Source organism: Eptatretus burgeri, chromosome 12 (genome assembly GCF_056783735.1).
Source record: "Eptatretus burgeri isolate ZD-2024b chromosome 12, Ebu_testis_v1, whole genome shotgun sequence".
NCBI classification, from domain to species: domain Eukaryota; kingdom Metazoa; phylum Chordata; class Myxini; order Myxiniformes; family Myxinidae; genus Eptatretus; species Eptatretus burgeri.
Genome location: NC_140972.1, coordinates 77234833 through 77252219, shown reverse-complemented (window position 1 = coordinate 77252219; position 17387 = coordinate 77234833). Strand labels below are relative to the sequence as shown.

Below are 17387 nucleotides of genomic sequence, written 5' to 3'. Positions count from 1 at the left end.
TTTTTGATGCAACAAACCCTATCATGCCCATAAAATTGATAAACATTAAGCATGTCTATAGAAAATTACAGAATGTAGCTCCTTGTAAGCATCAACTTCCCCAGTCTGTTCAGTCCCACTCTTCCCTCCAGGGGCTTCAAGACATCTGTTCACCACGCAGGTCATTTCCCATCCATCGGAATGATCTATTCTCCCGTAAATGCACACTCTTTTCCAGGTTACTGCGTCGTCGTCGTCGTCGTCCCCGTCCCCCTCACCACTTTTTTTAAATTTTATTTTGTTCCCTTTATTTCATCCCTGCTTTCCCCTTCCTATGTTTAAGTGACGTGTGTGCAGCTTGTTCATCACCATATGTCCTTATCTCCCTCTCCTTGATATCTCTCCCTTTTTGACTCTGCTGTTGGGTGTTTTTCCTCCTTCCCATTTTGTTACCTTCTATTCTTGAGTTCTTCCATGAGCATTGGCATATGTGTATACAATTCCACGTTGCTTCAACATGTGATTGCAGTTTACATCACAGCTGCTGATCACTTGCAGAATTTTTTTCATTTAAAGCTTCATTCCAAATGTATGGCTTGAGTTTTTAATGATTGATAATTTCCTTGGAGAGCTAATCCAATCCACAAGTTCTCTCAATTGCGATTGTGTATAGTTAAAGGTTTGTGGAAATGGAGCATCGGAACTAACAGGGGAAGACTGTTACTCGTACAATGGGTGCATTAAAAAAAACTGGAGCTGAGGGTGGGGCAGGAAAGGTCGGGCTGTTCCAACAGCATTTGGCAGCTGTAGTAAAGCTGAAGGCTAAGTAGATGGTCACAGCAGCTTATAAGAGTGAGAAGTTGATGGTTGTGAAAGTGTAAGTGGTGCTGAAGAGAGATGTGAAAGGATGGGCACCACTTGCTTTCTGGGATAAAAGGGGAGAGATGATGAGAATATTGCCACAACGTGCAGAGCTGGGAAAACGAGCGTCAACAAATTGGTGCCAGTGTGCACTAGCCAATGGGAGCCAGTGCAGGTGTACGAGGGCCAATGGGATCCAGCATGAGGTGGTGTAAGTGTGAGTGCAGGTTTGTGCAAGCGAGTGCAGTACACCTGATAGGCATTGGATGTTGTAAAATTGTGTGCTGGGTGTGGATCACTATCTCCCTACATGAAGCATGTGGAGGCAAAGTTCTGCCCAGCCCATTCAAACTCTGCAAACTAGATTGTGAGTAAAGCAAACTGTTCTTTCACTGCTTTTGTCTCGCAGTTCCCATAATCCCTCCATAATGTTTCAATAAAATCTGATAAAGTTGTCATGCTTGGGTGTGGCCTGTTATACTGGTGGGAATATTTTGGAAAGTGGTGCTCTACACCCTTCACTATTTTACTGACATCCTCAATCCTGGCCTTGTTGGTGTGTATATCGCATATGCCCTTCAGGTGGTAATGACTGCTCAGGATAAAAATGTCATCATAACTGGAGAGTGTGGCCTTTGAGCTCAGAAATGAATATGCATATGCTAAGAAGCTCCTAAGCTGTTGTCCAAATGTCCACCAGAGGGAGAGTGAGGGCCATCTAGAATGCCACATACATTGTTCATTGTTGGCAGGGACTTAACCTGGTCCTTGATAACTTGTCTTTCAACATTGGTGGTTAGAAAAGATCAGCTTCATTGCTTAGACTGGCAGTGGCAAGTCTTCACTGGCTCCCGGAGACCCGCCCTGACAGCCGTGGATGTGCACTGGTGCTAATGCCTGGCTTGCATTGGCCTGCAGATAGTGGTAGTGACTGGTAATAGTCTTTCTTGGAAGCTTATTGTCCCAGTTGTTTATAAACATGACATGTCGTGCTTCTATTCTCGTGGTGGTATCAACTCTCTCCTTTTATTGCAGGTGTTTCATGCAGCTGACTATCCAGACACCTGATGTCATTATGCACTCTGCTTCTCAATTTTCTGACCTTTCACCCTTGGAAACTGCTGCGACTGTCTACTCGGCATTCAGCTGAATTCCAGCTACCCATGCTCACTTCGTGTTAATTGTGCTGCCTTTCCCTCAGAGCCCCCACATCATTTCCAGTCGTTCACGCTCGCATTAGATTTGTAGTACTGTCTTCCCCCGTCATTTCTGCCACTTCAGAAATAATTGCATATGCTCGAACACTACATTTGGGAAAAAAACTTAGAACACATGCTATTGCAACTCAACTACACATCGGGCTAATCCAATGCATCAATGTTTGCTTGTTGCATAGATACCGTATTTACCTCAGTTGCTCACAATCGTGCCTTTGCAGGACTTGAAATAGCTAGCACGGTGTTTGGATCTCCAAGTTAGAATTACATCAATCATTGTAGTTAGCTCCTCATAGAAATACTATATTATTGCAAGCTGTGTATGCAAGAGGGTTGGCCTATTATGTGTTTCCATCTGAGCACAAAGCTCATGATGCTGTGATTCCAACGTCAAATCTCATTTCCCATGGGAAGCCATTGAGCCAAAATACTATCTTATCAATTACAAGAATGGCCAGACGACCATACCTCCTACACTATACTATACAAATACCACTGCACTCCTTTGTCAAAGTCATGCTTCCTTGAACAAGGTGTGCAGTTTTGATCATTGCAATCAGGAGTTTTGCAGAAAGTTGAAAAAAAACCCCAATGTGCTGTAAACCAAAAAAGTGATATGTAAAATCAACAATTTAGATAACCAAGTTACTTTCATGCCATTCCCACCACATCTGTATCCCAATGTATTAATCATTCATGGCGTTTATTATAAACAAGCTCGACTAGCCTTAGGAAAAATATAAATATATACCGCATATAAATTTCAAAAAAATTGCTACATTTTAAACTTCAAAAAATATATGCATTAATCAATTGAGAGGGACAGAATTAGAGGTGTGTGTGTGTGTGTGTGTGTGTGTGTGTGTGTGTGTGTGTGTGTGTGTGTGTGTGTGTGTGTGTGTGTGTGTGTTGTGGTTCATTTGCACTTTCTTATGACCGTTTTTTATTTTTTTTTATTTAGCCTACTCCTGCGTTAAGAAAATTGGGGAAAGGACAGGCAAGTAAACTTTCCTAGTATGTACAGTACATCCACAGAAAGTAGGCTGTTTTGCTTGTTTCACCTACAAATGAAATTAAAAAAATACATTGTCGAGGCTTGTATGAGAGCTAACGCACAAATGCACAACAAGGGGAGCAGGAGACGGGAGGTGGGAGAGGGAAGGAAAAAAACCAGTGGGGAACAGACATGAAATCTGTGGAAGGGGAGAGGGATGGGGCGGGGTATACACGGGAAACAAGATGGACACGACAGGGAATTTGAAGGAGGTGGGTTTGGGGTGGATTAACGGGGGTAGAAAAGATTGAGATTTAGGATGGGGGTAAGCTCAGAGATGGTGGTGAACAGCTGTTTTGAAGACCTGGAGGGAAGAGTGGGATGGAAGAGAGTGTGGGAGTTTGTTCCAAAGGCAGGAAAAAAGAGGAATGAAAGAGTGAAGGTGAGCAGTGATTCGTGAATTTGGTAGTTTACCAGAAGGGGGTTGTGGCTGACCTTGAGCACCCTGCAGAAATATGGGGAGGACATATCTCATAGTGGGGGTGGGGGGGGGTAAGGCTCACCACATGCCTATGGTGAGAGGGTGAGAGGTCCAAAGACAGCCTCACCACGGGAGATATCAATGATCCTAAATATGCCTCGGTTTCCACAGCATGAAGCCGAGAAAGGTGAGAGACAGGAGCACCAGCCCAGAGGGGAGAGCAGCATTCCATCAGGCTGCGGACAAAAGCTTTGTATGTGGTCAGGAGCTCAGGTCGGCCAAGGAAGGACTTTGCACGATGGAGGATGCCCAGTCGGCGACTGGCTTTGGAGGCCAGCTTGGAAATGTGCCTTTCCCAGGAAAGATCATGGCAGATATTGAGACCCAGAACCTTGAATGAAAGGACTTCTTCAAGAAAAATTGTTGATAAGGTAGATGATGGGGGGGGGGGGGGGGTTCAGACAGTTATTTTAGAGAAACATAGAGTGTGAGATTTGTCAGGATTGAAAGACATGTTCCACGTGTTGGACCAGCTTGTGATTTTATCCAGATTTTCAGAGGGTGTAAAGGCTGCTGCTTGCCGATCTGAGGGATGGCAGAGGGTGGAGTCATCAGCAAAGAGATAAAGAGGATTTTCCAGAGAGTCGGAGAGATCGTTGAAGAAAACCAGAAAAGGAACAGGGCCCAGAATGCCGCCTTGAGGAACTCCAGCCTGGACAAGAAAAGTGGATGAGAGAATTCCATTTAGGGCCACACGTTGACTGCGACAGGAGAGGAAGTCTGCAAGCCATAAGTGGAGATGTCCCTGGATAACACAGGAAGAGAGTTTGGTGAGCAGGGCAGGGTGCCAGACCATATCGAAGCACATGGTATGTCCAGGGATATGGCTCTGATTTCATGTCTGGCATTGAGGACCTCCATCCATTGTTGGGAGAGCAGAAGCAACATATCCAGGGTAGAGTGACCTAGAATGAATCCAAATTGATGATCAGAAATCAATCCATTGGAGAAGAGGAAGGATTTAATGTCTGAAGCGATGATGGATTCCATCATCTTGCTGATGATTGGGAGAAGGTTGACTGGTCTGTAGTTGCATGGATCCGTTTTTGCACCTTTTTTATGCAGGGCGGTAATGTTTGCTAATTTCCAAGCAGGTGGCAGATGACCTTGAGCAAATGAGAGGGTGAATAGAACAGAGAGAGGGTGAGCAAGAGTAGAGGAGCAAGTTTTTATGACACGTGGGCTGATGCCGTCTGGACCGGTTGCAGAATCTGAGTTGAGGTTTGACGGCAAGCTCTCCACTTTGTCAGAAGAAAAGGACACAGAGTCCAGGGACAGTTGAGTGTGACTGGGTAAGGTGGGTACAGAAAGTGATGGGTTTGGGACACAAGATTTAGAAGCAAACACGGAGTTTCGGCATTCAGCTTCTCAAACTCATCAAGGGAGTCTTAAATACAAAAGATAGGGAGCCACCTCCTCCTGAAAAAAAACACCTAACCCTTGCGCAGGGGAAATTGCCGCAACAGTGCGAGGACTTTTCCCACCATGATAAACATTCCATGTGCTCTTTAATTAAGTTTAAAGGTCCCCTGACATGCAAAAGTACTGAAATTTCATTTATATATGTCCTCGAGGAGTTTTTCATCGTGATTTCAGATCTGACTGTTTTTTCACAATACTCATTCTGTAAAATGTAAAATTAAAAAAACAAACATCTTCGGGAACGCCCTGAAAAATTCTCCTGAAAGGGGCGTAACCAACATATCGTCAACTACAGTATGACAAAAGCTGCACGTTAATTACTCGGGTTGGTGGTCAACGCGATTCTACTGGCTTGCTGTGTGTTTCCACATTTGATTGGTCGACTCAATCGCTTCGTTTATTTCTGCTTTAAAAAAAAATCGAACATTTGGTTTTGAATAATGGATGGCATGGACTTTCATTTGTCTGGTAACGACAGTGAGTGTGAGAGAAATGAAGGATTTTGGTCTGAATCACATGGAGAATTGTCGGATAACGTAGTCGTGGGAGGTGAAGTTCAGGCAGCTGGAAATGAAATACGGCCTTACCGGTTCGAGCCTGAAGCAGGACAAGCAGAGAAAAATGGCGATGAAATTCCCAGAGTTCATGATGATCGGGGGGACATCAAAGGAAGACTCGGAAATAACAAGTGGTAAGACTAAATGCTATTCGTAATTCAATAATGTAAATTCGACTTGCATACTGCTCGATATCAGAAATATTTCAGTGAGGTGACATGAACAGCGCAGCGGACATGTTGCACCGCGGCGAATTAATCGCAAACAAGGCCGGCGCATGTCATCGACCGTATCTCTCCGCGCATAAAACGAAGCAATCTCGCTGTCCGGATACGATGAAAACTTGTGTGCAGAACACACCTTGTGATACAATTGTCTCGAGTAGTTTGATAAATCTGACGTTCTGTTGCATTTTTATTCATTTTATTCCTACTGTCGTCATGTAGCACCAGTAGAAAACAATGAAGAAAAGAGAATAATAAAATAAAGCTACAGCACGTCAGATTTATCAGCCTAGTCGGACGGACGACGGATTTATCGGCCTAGTCGGACGGACGATGGATTTATCGGACTAGTTGGACGGACGACGGATTTATCGGACTAGTCGGACGGACGTCGGATTTATCGGACTAGTCGGACGGACGTCGGATTTATCGGACTAGTCGGACGGACGACGGATTTATCGGACTAGTCGGACGGACGACAGATTTATCGGACTAGTCGGACGGATTTATCGGACTAGTCGGACGGACGACGGATTGATCGGCCTAGTCGGACGGACGACGGATTTATCGGACTGGTCTGGACTCTAGAGATCTCGAGTTGACAAGTAACTTGTATTAGCATGCACACAATGTATAAGTCAATGCGTAAGAGTCCCAAGGATATGAGGCCGTGTAATAGGACAGATAAATTTGTCTTTCATAGTTGTGCAAACATTTTTTCCCTTTTCTTTTATTACAGCATTTTGGCGAAATGTTAATGAATAGCAAGCCAATGGAAGCAGTACCTTCACTTTAGATGTCCATATTCTCCGACGATTATCATCTTTCGGGAATACATGAAGGCTTACACCGTCTTTGCTTGTATTGCTGCATCCTGCTACGATACATCTTGCAGGCATTTTCGAAAGTACTACTAAAACTCTTAAAAACTTTGGCGAAACAATCACTGGCATTAAGACGATCACAGAGATTGCACTAACATGTGCAAAATGCATTTGTAGGTACTTTATAAGGCGCGCGACATCTCGACTCTCGAGTCAATTCACTCTGTGCGGGTTTCTGTACGTGACGTCGCGCTGCGATTCGCTGAAGTCCATTTTTTGGGGGGGGCGGGACATAGCAAGTTGTGAAAGGCTCCAGAAATGATAGAAATATTGCTCTAATTATCCCATTTTTGATTAAAAAAGAAAAACATGGGTGATTGCTTCACTAGGAAGGTCAAGTTAATATATAAATAACAAGAAAGTTTTGCATGTCAGGGGACCTTTAAGGGGCTGGGATAACCTGTGATTAAATATGTAAGCTTAATTTTACAAGTAATGGCCTACATATTTTTTTAATTTTTTAATGGACATCCATGATCAAGACCTTGTCGTGATCTAAAAAGTATGCGAATAAATATCAAAACTTGTCTTTGAACATCGTTTTTAAATTGCTGTTAAAAAAATAAATATATAAAATACACCCTCATTGCATCGATCAATTTGTACTTCTAATTGTGCATATAGACTGGGAGTAGAATGGCCAACAAGATGCATTGGCATCTTCTGCGGGAGAATGCTGGGAGCAAACCGCATTGATTTATCTGGTGAGATTATGACCTGACGTCCAGCATGCTACCCAAACTTGTCAAGGGAGCCGCCTGCTCCTGAAAATAAACCGAACCCTTCCACAGGGAGAATTGCTGCAACAGTGCGAGGACTTTTCCCACCATGATAAACATTCCATGTGCTCTTTCATCAGAGACACCTTGTCATCTCACAGTCATTTACACAGAAACATTGTATTTTATTGCTTGAATGATCTCGCTCCAGGTCTGTTGTCTTGTCACTTTCTGGATATTACGGTAATGGAAGTACGAGTCTACTCAATTACTCCTATAATTAATCCCATCTTGTAGGGTTGGTTATGGAGGAAGTTTTGACTAAATCTTTGCACAAATTGGCATGGTGTTCGAATGGAGCTTATTTGGGCAGGAATTTGGAATTTAAGCCAGGGTGCATGCCGGCAATGCCTCGGCTATTCATACATACATAGCTATACATACCCACTGCTATTCGTACAGTTGGCTCCATGTCTTGCAAATCCGTAATTTCCAATTCTTCCAAAGTTGAATGCCAGATGCCACACGTCGAGGTGAAGGTGCAATTTGTTCCCAGGCATAATGTGTAACAACACATCCAAAGAGATGAGCAAAGCATGATGAAGGTTGGAAAACTTTATCGTGTCTCTAAGCTGACAGGCTAATTCTCGTTTGTCAAATAACCTGTCTTCCTGGAAGTTACCAAGGCGTAAGCTCGGAGGAGCTCAACCCCAGTTGCCATGCTTTAAAAACTCAGAAGGTGGCAGTGTATACAAGATAATCATGCTTGGCAAGTCAGAGTACCCAGGGGTGGATGTAGCCCCTTGATTTATGAGGAGGGGGTGAGGGAGGAGGGGCCAAGATACCAACAGAACAGTGAGCACGAGCTGTCACAGCGTAGGGTTTAAATCGCCTCTCCACCTTTCCCCCTCAAGTCTACCTCCGAAACACAAGTTCGGAACACCTACTTTCCCCCTACCTCCCTACTCCCATCTGCCTTGCTCCAACCCCCCTCACAGAGTGTGAGGCATTGCTCTCCCACCCCCCCACCCCACCCCTTCCTCGCTCTCTCTCCACTCTCTCTCTCTCTCTCGCCCATCTCAATAATCCTATCAGTGAGACAACTGGTTGTATTTGCTCAGATAAACATGCAAGATCTTTATATGGGAGAAATTCTGCTCCGGCTATAAATACTCTAACTTTATGGATTGAAATATATCACAAGTATAGGAATTTCTCAATTGTCAATCATCTTATGAAGAAAATATTATTCGCAATTTTGCCACAAAACCTAAATTCTTTCATTCTTACTTAAGATTTAATAAAATGGGTTGTCTTTCAATTGGTCCACATCAAAATAATAATGGCTTATTAGTATCTGATCCTGGAGATGTGGCAGAGGTATTGTCCTTAGCATTCACTTCAATTTACAAGCCTGGTGTTGGCTTAGTGGTTGTGGTGGCTGGCTTCGGATCTTACGGTCCTAAGTTTCAGCCCTATTGGCTGCTGAATTAACACCAGTTGGGGTCGACTCAGCCTGTCATCCTTCCGAGGTTGGTAAAATGAGAACCGGTATACTGGTAGAGGGGCACAGCATCAGTGGCACAGCCGCACTTCCAATAAATGATAGCTACTCTGGCAGCCAAGCTGTACAGCTACAGTCGGTACAGCTACAAACTCTTTTGCAGTATAAATATGTTAATGGTTTATTTCATGAAGTAGTCATCACTTTGGGAGATGTTGATAGAGTGCTTTGTGGTTTAAACCCATCTTCTAGTATGGATCCTGACTCGATCCATCCCACATTGCTCAAACATTGTTGTCAGAGTCTAGCTTTACCCCTTGTATAAAATTTGTAATTATTCATTTAAATCCAGTCAGATCCCTGATATGTGAAGAAATCCTATATTATACCAATATTTAAGAAAGGTAAGAAATGAGACCCTCTTAATTACCATCCCATGAGTCTGACATCTGTTGGTTGTAAAAGCATGAGGGGGTTGCATGTTGAAAACGTGCAATCATATCTGGACGAACATTCTATTTTAATTGAGGCTCAGTCTGGTTTCCGAAAAGGGAGATCAGCTTGTATGAACATACAATGATAGTATAAGTAAATGGATAGATGTAGGAAGTATGGACGACCTTATTCTATTTGACGTCTTTAAAGCGTTTGACACAGTAAACCATCAAATATTAGTCCGTAAATTGTCTGAGCTGGGTATTGGTGGCAGAGTCTTATGCTGAATATAATTTTTTTTGACTGGTAGGTGTATGAGTGTAATGGCTGGACGATGTCTCAGCTCTTCCTTCCCTGTAATTGGTGGTGTACCTGAGGGAATCTGTTCTTGGGCCGATTTCAGTTTCTAATTTACATAAATCATGTTGCGGCAAGGCTTACTTCTCAATTTAAAATATTTGCAGATGACTTTAAACTTTATTTTGAAGTTAAATCTTCAACCTTATCTTCTATTCTAATAGACTTGAGCTCATTACAGAGGGATATTGATACCTTAGTCTGTCGTGGAGTCTTGAGATCTTCGGATGAATATTGAGTAGACCAAGGCTAACACTTTCGGTGGAACCATTCGTCAATCTTTTGATCTTGGACCTTGCTTTCATTACACGATTAAAGGTATTCCAATACAATTCACTATCAGCAATAGACTTCGGAGTAATCATTGATTATTCACTTAAGTTTCATGAACATGTAAGATCCATTGTGAGTAAGGCAGCTCGACTCTCATCAAGCTTACTAAAATCTCGTTTATTGTACCCAATAATTTATGGTTTCCCTTTATCGTACACAATTCCGTCCTCTTCTTGATTTATCTTCAACAGTTCGGAACATAGGCTATGTGGGTGACATGAAGTTACCTGAATCTGTCCAGAGAAGGTAGACCAAGAAAATAACTGGTTTGATTAACTTGCTTTATGCCCAACACCTAGCTACATTAATATAAAAACTTATTCTCTGTGAAAGGTGGACTATTAGAAGCAGACTTGATTAAATGTTGGTTGATTTTTTTTTTCATGAGCTCTCCCCGATAAAGCCTTTGGATTTGTTTCGTCTCCACTTACTAGTACTAGAGATCATTGCCTTAGGATATAACTAACACCAACAGTACTAACACATTTGCACACTGACTGACACACCTGCTCTTGTATTATTATAGATGTACCTAAGTAGTAGTTGCTTGCATTGTGAAAGCATGCCCCACTAGTATATATCACCCTGGTGATGTTGCTATGCCTGACTCAGTATTCTCTTCCGCACCCCTTTTCTCCCAGGAGTCGATAAACTAATGGATTGGATTAATGTAGTGTTAGTGTAGTGCAGGCACGATGGCCCAAATGGGGTCCTTTTGTGTTAAAGCTCCTCCTATATCACAGGACTGCCAATGAGGCACTGCACCAACATCCAGTTACAATGTCATGCTGAGAATCGCAATCACAGCATCACGTTGGCCATCCCTGCTCCAAGTCTATACCCACCTTATGTTAAGCAATGAACTTGATAATCAACTCTGCACCAAGAACTTTAACAATGGATTTACAAAACTAATTTCCTTTCAGGCTCCAGCATGAACATCAGTTTGAGGCAGGGAAGCTCTCTCAGCCCACTCATGTTTATCATGGTGATGGAGCTGGTAAGCAGGAGGGTTAAAAATTAAAGGTATTATAGGGGAGGATGTTGCATGCGGACGATCTGGCTGTTGTGACAGGAGATGCCAGAGGTACTGGGGGAGTGGAAGGAGGCTTCAGGAAGCATGGGCTGAAGATGAGCATCAAGAAGACTGAGGTGATGTGGGTCTGGTAGCAGAGAAAATAAATGAATATCAGGTTAGAGGGGAAGGAGATCATGTGGGGAAATAGGTTTGAGTTTCTGGGAAGAGGGGAGGACAGTGGGGATGGTAGTTCAGAGACAGAGGTATGGAGGATACAGGTGGATGCAAATGCGTGGAGGAGGATGGAGGGATTGATGGAAGACAGAAAAATATCAAGGAAATTTAAAGGTAAAATTCTGGTGTCGTGCAACGCCAGCCTACCTTTCAGGTCTTGAAATAGTGGCACAGACAGAGGCAACCACAGAGGTTGCAGGTCTGCGAGAATAATTGGGTCAGGCGGATTGCGAAAGTGAAGAGAATGGATACAAGGACGATGAATGAACTGAGGGAGGAGACTTCTGTGCAAGTAAACTTTGCAGGGAGATTGGCAAAATGCTGGCTGAAGTGGGCTGGTCATGTGGTGCGGATGGGGGAAGAAAGAATGGCAAATAAAGAGGATAGGTTGAGGGGGCAAGGTAGGAGTGAAAGACAGAGAACGCAGTTGAGATAGTAAGATTGTGTGAGAAGGGATATCAGTAAGGGATGTTGAGGGAGTTTGGAGAGTGGAGAGATTTGGCAGAGGACAGAGGGAAGTGGAGGATTATCATGGTCAAAGCAGGGTAGAAGATTGGTACCATTGGACCACACCCCTTATAAAGAAGAAAAGAGAGAGAGAGAGAGAGAGAGAGAGAATGAGAGAGAGAGAGAGAGAATGAGAGAGAGAGAGAGAGAGAGAGAGAGAGAATGAGAGAGAGAGAGAGAGAATGAGAGAGAATGAGAGAGAATGAGAGAGAATGAGAGAGAATGAGAGAATATATATGTATTTAAAAGTTAAATTTTCACCTTTGGTCTACAGTTCCTGCTTGAGCATAATAGTGTGCAATTAACAGACGATAGGAGATTTAATTTGATTTGTATAACAAAATAATCGTCCATATCGCTCAACTTTGGATTCGTTTTTTTTACTTATTCTGCATTTCACTTCTCATTATAATCGAATTGTAATCCATGACATCAGGGCCATCTCTCTGGACATATCTCATGCTTTTGATACAGTGTGGCATCCTGCCTTACTTTCCAAACTGTCTGCCTATGGCCAACTTCACACATGGCTTACTGACTTCCTCTACTCTCATAGCCAACATGTGGTACTCAATGGAGTCCTTTCGTTTCTGTCTCTGTCTGTGTCTCTGTCTGTGTCTCTGTCTGTGTCTCTGTCTGTGTCTCTGTCTGTGTCTCTGTCTGTGTCTCTGTCTGTGTCTCTGTCTGTGTCTCTGTCTGTGTCTCTGTCTGTGTCTCTGTCTGTGTCTCTGTCTCTGTCTCTGTCTCTCTCTCTCTCTGTCAAGGCTTGAGTACTCCCAAGGCAGTGTTCTGGGTCCAGTCCTATTCCTCATCTTTATCAATGATCTCTCTTACTCTGGGAAATCCTCTTTATCTATTTGCTGATGACTCCACCCTCTGCCATGACATCCCTCATCCTTCAGACAGGCAGGCTACAACCTTTTCCCTTTCTTCAAACCTAAAAATAAAAAACTAAAAAATCACAACATGGTCAAACACTTGGAATATGTCTTAATTCTGACAAATATCACACTGTCATGATCTCTCTCCAAAAGGACTGTCTGGCAAACCGTCCTATTTACTTTCTAAACAATCCTCTTGAGCAAATTCAGTCATTCAAACTCCTGGGTCTCATTATGAGCCACAATCTTCTTTCTTGGGTAACCACTTTTCAAAGTCAGCCTCCAAAGCCAGCCGCTGACTGGGCATCATCCATTGTACAAAGTCCTTCCTTGGCACATCTGAACTCCTATCCACCTACAAGGCTTTCATCCACAGTTTGGAGTACTGCTCTCCCCTTTGGGCTGGCTCCCCTGACTCGCACCTTGCTCAGCTTGATGCCATGGAAACCAAGGCCTTTAAGATTATTGGAATCGACTGCGACGAGACCGAATGTATAGGACGATTACTTCACCATCACAGGCAGGTCGGTGGTTTCTCTGTCTTCTACTGCCTCCTTTCTGGTCTTGCACTCTCTGCTCTTTCCTGCTTTGTCGGTTTCCTCCCCAGTTTTCTGCAGGGTTCACACGGTACACCATCAAGTCCTTTCTGGTGAAACTACCTTAATCCAGGATCACTGCTCACCTCCATTCATTTGTTGCTCTTTATTGTTTCCTGCCTGTAAAACCAACTTCCACATCTTCAATCTCATTCTTTCCTCGAGGTCTTCAAGACAGCTGTTCACCATCATCTCAGATCATCCCAAATCCCAAACAATGATCTTTTCTACCATTGTTAACCACCCCGACCACCCCAATCCCTCCTTCTTCCAAATTTCCAGTTTTCTCTCATAAGAGTTTCCTTCTATATCCTTCTTGTCCTCCTCTTGCATCCTCTCCTGCCCCCCATTCCTCCTCACACCCATTGTTTGTCCAAGTCTCCCTCTATTATTGGCCTTCAACTCCCCCTCCCCCCACCCCCTCTCAAAACTGTTCCATTTTGTCCTATTAAGTCCTGATCTGTTCAGTGTACCAGCTCTTCCATGAGCTTCGACTATGTATACAATTTTTTTTTAATGGGATTGCCTCCAAAAGCACCATCTGTTATGACTAAATTAGTAAACAATAGAATTATACTGTACTTATGAAAAGATAGTTGGACCTTGTCCGATGCAGAATAGAGAAAAAAACCTCTAACCCCTTGTTTTGAGGAGCTTAGTAAACGATTCTTCAACATTTTATCCTTACGTATGTTCGTATCACCAAAGTTCAGTGGAATTAAAGCAGAAAGTGTTACACAGTGATGCTACACATGGCGACAGAAATCAAGTTAAACCAATAGTTTTCAGTAACTAACCCACAAAAAAAAACCACCCTTGGTCAAATCCCCTGGCAAATTAAGGACTTGCAGATTGTTTGGAAGCATCATTAGCAGTTATTGCATGTTGTTCATAGTTTTAAGATTAGGTTGAACTTGCAGGCAAGTATCATGACTTAACACACCACACTTAGGTACCACAAACATCTGCCTGTAATTTGCAACTGAAGCTCCAGCAGACAATGAGCAAATATCCTTCTCACATTCCATTTGATGCCGAGGTAGCCGTTGACAGGTGCACATCGTCCCAGTGTTTTTTTTTTTGTCAGACGTCAAACTACAACTGATGGCTGGCCTTTGTGTCTTTGGCTGGGTGCTGTCCACAGCAGTCCATTGCTGTGCGGAGTGTGCGCTGAAGGCAATAGGACCCGAGTCGCCCAATGTCTGCACACCACGCAATGAATGGAATGAGGCTGGGTGGTTGCAGCAAGCAAATCATTCCAAGGTAGGGATTACTATGATGTCTGCATGAAGAAGCACCACATCTAAACTTTCAACCATCACCTTTTCATTAGCCAAGATTTAGTGGAATTCAGTTCCTTCAGACAGGCAAGCTACCTAAATCCAGGATCACTGCAAGATCCTGGACTCAAACAAGAAACAAAGGGGTAGGGGTGGACTTGAGCAGGCATGATCTTGTGTTGGGTCCAAGACAACCCATGTAGGCTGGTGTTGTATAGGGCTGGTGCTGCACGGTACGAAGGCAATAGGAAAGCGATGAGATGTGATGGTGGCGAGATGGCGTCCAGTCTCTCGAACCATATAGGCCCTATATTTAAACGTGTCTTATCAGCGACTAATCAGATGGAAAGGGAGATAGAGAGATACAGATATAGAGCTTGTATATCTGTAACCAGAAGCTCACTCCAGCGCACACATGAGCGTATGCAGCTTTTGTTACATTAGGGCCCGCCTTTCAGCACGGTCGAGCCCCCTCATTGGCGGACCACTGCTAGTGGGCAGTGCTCCATTCCAGGCTATCCCACCCCTCTCCAGGGCTTCACAGCTTACTAAACCACTGTGGCCTGCTGTCTTTGCCCAAACAGCCAGTGATGTTTCCATATGTGTCCTTCTGTTAAGTTCAATCAAGTCCTCCAACTGGCCTCGTCTGTACAGGAGGTTTTACATGACACAATTTACCCTATACTGCTCTATGATGGACAGTCACTGCTCACTCAATGCACATATTAAGTGCAACTTAGCCTCTGAGAGGTCCCTGTTAAAGTGTAAATCAAGCCTACTCGAGCACAGGGAGCAAGCTATTCTAAATAACGATGTAGCAATGGACCCCCCGCCCCCGTTTCGACATAACAATGTATTATAAAAGTTAACCTGTTTAATTACTATTAAATTAATCATATGTGAATTATGAGGATACAGACTATTCACACAAACCAAAAATCAACAATATGTGGTTAAAACATCAGATTAAGCCCATCTACGTTTGGTACAAAATAGCATCCCAAGTACAATTCCTTTGTCTTCATAACATATATATTGTATCAAGTGCCAATGATTGAATTCCTTTTCTCATATTGAAAATGGGCTGATGTGTACTGTCACTTCTCATGTCAATGGCTTTACAATGCAAAATGCAAACCCCAAAAATAGCAAGCTACTCATCCCCCAGATACTATGGAAGCACAGATCACTTCAGAACATCCGGGAGTGTGCCAGCTGCAGACTTACAATATGATCAATGCCATCATGCTTTAAGCATGTGCCAACTTGGTTTGACAAGTGCCTCCAGAAACTTGAGTCATCACTAAATTGGAGTAAAAGGGCCATGAAGGAGACAGAACTCATTCTTTTTCATGAAGCATGACTGATGTGAGATTCCTTGTCAAAAAGAGGTCTCAGAGACGGGCCACAAGGACAAAACGAATCGAATCACCGACGATAAAAATGTAAATATTCATGAAGTGCAAACTTCATATTGATTGAAGGAATCATTCGCCATTCGTTCTCTTGAGGTTGCAGCTATCACGAGTGATGATTATATTCCGAATATCAGCTAATCACCGAGATGAATATGCTAAATAACGAACGTATGTATCGCTTTGATTTATGAGCTATTTACTTTGATATTACACTATTTCCCAGGCACCTATAATCACTCTGTAATGCTGTTAAATTATGGGGAATTTGTCGAAGTATGTGAAACTCATTAACCAATCAACACAAACATTATTGCTTGAAGTATCCATGATTGGGTCGTGGTTATCCGATTATCAGCCTGAGTTATGCGTACTTCTGATTGGATTGGTCTGCATCTGTGGAACGGCTGATTACACATCATATTCAAATGAAAATCCGAATGGACAATAGATGCTCCAGATCGCTGAAAAAAATTCAAATTGGAAAGATGGTGCAATGACCCAGCAATGTGATGACATATTTCACTACATTGCTAAAATGTGACTGCGTTTTTTTTGGTTACAGACATATAAGGCATCTCAGTATCTTGACCAAATTACACCCCCCCCCTCCACCCCCTGTAGATTAGAACAGGAAATTAGAATTTGGATAGCGTACTGGCAGGATGGCGTACTCTTTTTATCTTTAATTCTACATTTTTGTATGCAAAGAGCAACGACGCTCATGGAAGCACAACTTCACAGATGGTAGAAAGCAATACACTGAGAGTGGAACACATGATGCAACAAGCAAGGAAGAATGAACAGGACGAGAGAGTGAGACAGAGAGACAGAGAGACAGAGAGAGAGACACAGAGACAGAGAGATATTAGGAAATTGAATGAGGATAGGAAAAAAAATCATGGGTCGGGATGGAGGATGATTGAAGCCCTGGAGGGAAGGGTGTGGTTGAACAGACTGAGTAACTTGGTTCCACAAGTGAGAGAAAAGAAGAACAAAGGAGTGAAAGTGCATAGTAAGGTTGTATTTTGGAAGCGTCAGAAGGAAGGGGTTGTTGTTAGAACACATATGATCTGGAGGGGCTGGAGGATAGGGATTGGGGATGTTGAGATGAAAGAGCAGAATAAACAAGACCGGAGAAGAGGTGGTAGAAAAAACAAAAGAAAGAGACGACCAAACTATCTGTAACTAGAGTGTTCATCGAACATCTTACCCCGCACAGTCTTGAGAAAATGTAGTTCCTCAATCACAGAAATGGAGTGACAGACAAACAGACAGACAGAAAGAGCATGAACCAATTGCTTAACCCTGCTTTGCACTATGCATGTGGGGTAATGGTAATGACAGAGAAGCAAACTTTGTGGGAGATGTGCCTCTGCTTCTTTGCTCCTCCTTTCATGTCTGAGATACCAAAGATGTTGAGGGCTTT

General features: G+C 43.1%; 1 protein-coding gene across 11 annotated transcripts in view; it reads right to left on the bottom strand.

Moving 5' to 3' along the window:
* The window catches only part of LOC147015949 (palmitoyltransferase ZDHHC16-like), a 76003-nt gene that overhangs the window by 10695 nt on the left and 47921 nt on the right, over window positions 1–17387 (bottom strand). For 3 of the 11 annotated variants that reach the window (XM_085848603.1, XM_085848605.1, XM_085848610.1), the window contains one exon: window positions 261–14465. The exons of 4 other annotated variants lie outside the window; for them this stretch is intronic. In XM_085848603.1, the coding sequence (XP_085704729.1) occupies window positions 14354–14465 (112 nt within the window). In that variant the 3' untranslated portion in view covers window positions 261–14353. Of the gene's footprint in view, window positions 1–260; window positions 14466–17387 lie in introns of those variants that run through there. 4 more of the 11 variants (XR_015049942.1, XR_015049941.1, XR_015049939.1 and 1 more) reach the window with 3 other exon arrangements.